At 36.1% G+C, this 5,149-nt stretch overlaps 1 protein-coding gene across 1 annotated transcript in view; it reads right to left on the bottom strand.

Moving 5' to 3' along the window:
* Window positions 1-1,581: 1,581 nt before the first annotated feature.
* The window catches only part of LOC109537695 (cingulin), a 43,380-nt gene continuing 39,812 nt past the window's right edge, over window positions 1,582-5,149 (bottom strand). Inside the window, exons 13-14 of the mRNA XM_048669874.1 lie at window positions 2,789-2,894; window positions 1,582-1,931 (exon numbers count right to left, since the gene is read on the bottom strand). Coding sequence (XP_048525831.1) covers window positions 1,597-1,931; window positions 2,789-2,894 — 441 coding nt within the window. The 3' untranslated portion in view covers window positions 1,582-1,596. The remainder of the gene's footprint in view (window positions 1,932-2,788; window positions 2,895-5,149) is intronic.

The raw sequence follows: 5,149 nt of genomic DNA, 5'->3' as shown, positions 1-5,149 counted from the left end.
TGGTTTGGCTGTAGAATAAACAAACTTTTTTGGTCGATTTCGAAAATTGCCATACGAAAGAGTGGTCGAAAAATCCATCTTCTTGAGAATGTCACATTCAGCATGTAGCTTTTTCTATAGACTGTAAAAATATCAACTTGTTGAATTATGATTTTTTAACCAGCGGAGGTACTTGAATGAAAACGTTAATTTTTAGGCCAACTTTGAAAAATCAACTTTAAGTGCAATTTTAACCAAAATGTTGGTGTTTTTAGAATCAGTTTATTTGTATACCTTGTGAGCATTTCAAGTTGTAGGTGGGTCTGGGTAAAAAGTTGCGAATTTTTGCACAATTTACAACGTTCCAAAAAATCAAGTATTAGTACAATTTCAAGAAAAGTTTTTTATCACGTTCAAAATGAAACTTTTTTATATAGTAAAAAAATTGCTACCTGATCCAGATTGATCGCCATCAATTTTCAAACCAGAGGAAATATTTGATTGAAAACGTACATTTTTAGACCAACTTTAAAAAATTGGTTACAGTGCAATTTTCATCAAATTTTCATGGTTTTTAAAACAAGTTTTCTTCTTTAAACTGTGAGAACTTCAAGTTGTTAGTGGCACTCGGTGATAGTGAAACATTTTTAGTCCAGAGCATGCAACTGTTTATATTCATTAATTATTATACCATAATTTTCAAAATTCCAAAAAATCAGGTTTCAGTACGATTTGTAGAAAAAATTTAAAAAAACTGAAAAAAATCGACTTTTAATGCAATTTTCACCAAATTTTTCTCGTTTTCAGAATCAACTCTTTTCTATACTTTGTGAGCAGTTCAAGTTGCGTTGTTCAAGTCAAGGTGGGTAAAAAGTTGCGAATTATTAATCGAGAGCTTGTAACTGTTCATCATAACTTCTACACCACAATTTCACATTTGTTCATTTACAAGGACAACCACTGCAGAGGAAAGGAAGAAATGCTAGAAGGGAGAGTAGGCTTTATCACCAACAAAACGCACAAAAACAGTATACTAAAAATCGAAAGTATCTCAACAAGGGTTATTTATCTAATACTAGAGATTAATAAAAGAAGCAAAATGATAATTATACAAGTATATGTACCAACATCAACTCACAGTGACGATGAAGTCGACAACTTTTACGAAGATATCTCTAAAGCAATACAACAAGACCAAGCACAGTATACGATCTTTCTTGGCGATTTTAATGCAAAATTAGGCCAAAAATTAGACGATAGTCATTTTGCTCTGGGTCCCTACGGTTATGGATAAAAAACAGAGTTATACGGAAAAAATACATAACAGAGAGATACGGCGCAGGACAGGAGCTACGGATGCAGTAAAGAAAATATTCTCTTTAAAATGGAACTGAGCAGGTCACGTTGCGAGAACTAGAGACGATCGACGGACTAGAAAAATAATCGAATGGAGACCACAATGCGAGCTCTATCGAAGTAGAGGACGACCCCCGACAGATGGACCGTCGACTTAAGGAGAATCCGAACTAACTGGATGCAGGTCGCGCAGAATAGGCATGAGTGGCCCAGTTTGCGGGAGGCAGTGGACGCTATAATGGGCTTAAATGATGATGATGATTATGAAGGACTCACCTGCAAATTTCGAATACGCATTTGAGCGTCTTCAAAGTTTTCGTTGAGATTTCGAATTTGCAACTGCATCTTTTGCCGTACGTCGTCACGCTCTTTTTCCGCTTGTTTTGCACAGGCACGCGTCTGGGCTAACTGGCGCTCGAGATCCGAGACCTGATTTTGGGTAGATTTTCGCACGATTTCGCATCGGTCTTTAATGCGTGTGACTTGGCGGGCGCTCTCCTCACGTACGGACTCTAACTGAGTTTCGAGTTGAGCAATTTCGTGTAGCTTTTCATCAGCCATACGCTTGTTTTCATCTGCTGTCTCGCGAATTTGTTCTGAAATATCAAAAAATTAATAGTACAGGAGACATAATCTCATAATTCAGGAACTCGAAAATTCCATATTTTTTCAAATTTATATTTTAATATTTTTTGGTAGATTTTTTGTAGGCTGAAACTAAGAAAAGAAAAAGAAACGTGATGTATGTAAAGTTATTGATCCTTACTTGTATGCTAATGGGAAACATAATTATACAAAGTGCAAAAAATGATTTAAGCAAATTTTAATCAATTTTTGGAAAAATCATTCAGACTAGAAATAGTTTTCAAACCATTCCTAGATATTCTGCTCCTAACAAGATACATAATCCGTCAAGTTTTGACACGTCTGCTTGAAAATATGGGTATTTGTTTTATCCTAGAGAAAATCTGTCCCTAGACGAAAGGCTAGTCATTTGAATCTGATAGTCAATTTGAATTTGAATAGTCATCTTCCTACGCTGAGATTTGAATCTCTTTTCAAATTAATAGACAGTTTTACTGACAAACGTGATCACAAAGTGTGCTCATGGAAAATAACGAAGGATAGACTTAATTTGTAAAAAATAGGTAAGTTGTATTTGCAAAATATTCAGAACACCCTAAAATGCTTAGCAGAAGCTTCCTCTGCCTCTTCGGCTAATTACGCCTTATTATTGTTGAACTTTCTTGAAAAAAACTAATTAATCATTCAAAATATTGTCTTTGCTACACAATAACGAAATTTCTGTTCTGCCAACTTGTTATTGAGTAACTAAAAACGTGAAGATACATTTTTTTCTTGCACCGGGACCTGCGTATAGATAACTGTGCTTGTCTCTGCACGCTTTTAGTAAATAAACAAATAAATATAAAACCAAATAAAAATGTCTCACCAATTTCCATGAGCAGTTCTCCGTTTTCATCTCGAGCTTCCTGTAATGCGCTCTCCATTTCTTTGAGTCTCTTTGCGAGAATGTCTTTTTCACCCGCCCCTGTGGCCTGGAACAAAAATTAACAGCGCTGATAAAATGCTGTAGGAATCCCATTGTTAAAACATTGCCAAAGTCCGACAGACCTGTACTCTTACTTTCCAATATTATCTCTTATTAGGCCCAATAACCGAACTGTAATCAGCAGTTGATCATCGAGCGTAAGCCTTGGAGAAATTTGACCAGGCCAAAGACATTAATAAATACACAAAGCTAGTAATTCATGTCTCAATTTGTTTGGAAGCCACATTGAATTCTATCGATCGGCGACTTTTCAATGAAAAATAGGAAGGGGATAAAAGTACTAAAAGTAGGTACCGATCGATATATTGACAAGAGTACAATTGATTGATCCGAAAATAATGTCTGTATTAATCCATTTATTCTACGCAAAAAGTAACGCAATTTTTTTAAGGATTTGGCGACAATTCGATAGGGATCAAATATGACTTTTGTTGAAATTGTTGATAAATGTGTAAGATAGTACAGGTTAGAAAAAGTCAAGCCAGTTTTTCTGCAAATGAAACCACTTCGCACGAATTCGTTTGAACGTAACCAAAAGTTTAACCAAAAACACGAGACATATTTATTATCACCAAAAACACGACAAATTGACGTATTTACAAATCCAACTAATCCACTTCCTCTTACTATAATTTTACCTACCAGATATTCCCCTCATTTGTGGTATTGTCATACTGAATATTGTTTGACATCCGCTCGAAGGACCAAAATGTTTGATATCCGCTCGAAAGACCAAAATGTTTGATATCCGCTCGAAGGACCAAAATGTTTGATATCAATCAAAATATTTATGCCATGGTTTGATTTTCGGTTAGTGGACTTTAAACGCTCTTTAATTTGAATCGATATATTTAATGACTCAAACTAAGATTTCGGCACGGCCACATGTGTTCGACTATAGATAAAGTTCGAATATTTTTGGTTCTTTGGAATTTATCGTTCTAGGGTAGGCACACTTCGCTAGTGCATGTGGTGCACACCAGGGCTCGGTCACTGTCCATTCAATCGTTCGGAACGGAACAGTTAACAGAACAAATGTTTTCTTGTTTTTTTATTACTATTAGATATTTAAAAAAATCTCCTTCATTTCTCTTTCCTTAGGGACGCTTTAGAAGACACCTCGGAATGAATAATTATAAATTACGCTGACGACATATTTATCCTGGCAGATAATGCTGAAGCACCACAGCTCCTAATGGGCCGAGTAACGACAGCATGTAGGGAATTTGGAATAAAGCTAAACAAGCAAAGAAAAAAAAACAATGGTTATCAGCAAACACTAGAACGGAAAAGTCGAAATTACTGTCAACGGAAGAGAGCTGCAGAACGGAAGAAACTTAACTTACTTTAGAAATAATCTTGATGAAGCTTGGGACCACTCGCTAGAGAAGAACACGCATCGAAAAAGCACGTAACAATATTTCATAAAGTGCAAAAATTATTATGATGCTCGCTACGCACTCTGATTAGAATATCATACATAAGGAATACTTACGACAAATGCGGCAGTATTGCGGAGGACGAACAAGACAACAGAGCTTATGGATCTCGTAAAAGAAATTAATTCAATTATTTGGCCACATTATGAGAAACTGAAAAAAATGCTCTGAGTTAGCATCGAGGGCAAAATCAATTGCAGGAAGGGACCAGAAAGAAGACGCAACTCTGGACTTAACAACATGCGCCAGTGGACTAATATGACCTAATGGAGCATAGCATTATTTAGAGTTATCAAACACTATAGACTACTATCTGACCCGGCAAACGTTGTATTGCCATATAAATTATTCCTAGGGTTTTTTTTTATCTCGAGAGGGCGGTTTGTCCACTCGAGAGCTTCAGTAGGCCGTGCGTTGAAAGTTTTTTTAGACTTAGCCAGTTAAGGCTTTTAGTCTTTAGTGCTGACCTATGAGTAAGCCTGGGTGAGGTAGGGGATTATTTGCCTGAGATTAGTAAATGAGAAAAAAAAATCCACTGATAAAGAAGAGATAAGTTTTGGGTAGTTTGGAAGAAACTGGCTTTATTGGCCTGGAAATTGGCCTTATTTATCTTTAATGTGTTTAAATTTTGTTTTTCATTAAGCCGGTTTTTTTTTTCTTAAAGTGGGTGTTTCCCAGGGGGGGTCTGCCATTAGACTATTGGGATATTTGAAGTGGAGTTTTGGGATTGTTCGGGAAAAAGTCTCTTGGATTAGGGGGTTTGTGTGGTCGAGGATTTTGGTTTTGAACTTTTTGTGTAGTT

Source organism: Dendroctonus ponderosae, unplaced genomic scaffold, assembly GCF_020466585.1.
Source record: "Dendroctonus ponderosae isolate FM_Combo_2020 unplaced genomic scaffold, Dpon_F_20191213v2 Dpon_F_20191213_9, whole genome shotgun sequence".
Taxonomy (NCBI): domain Eukaryota; kingdom Metazoa; phylum Arthropoda; class Insecta; order Coleoptera; family Curculionidae; genus Dendroctonus; species Dendroctonus ponderosae.
Note: the sequence above shows the minus strand (reverse complement) of the source record. Positions and strands in the feature narration are given on the sequence as shown.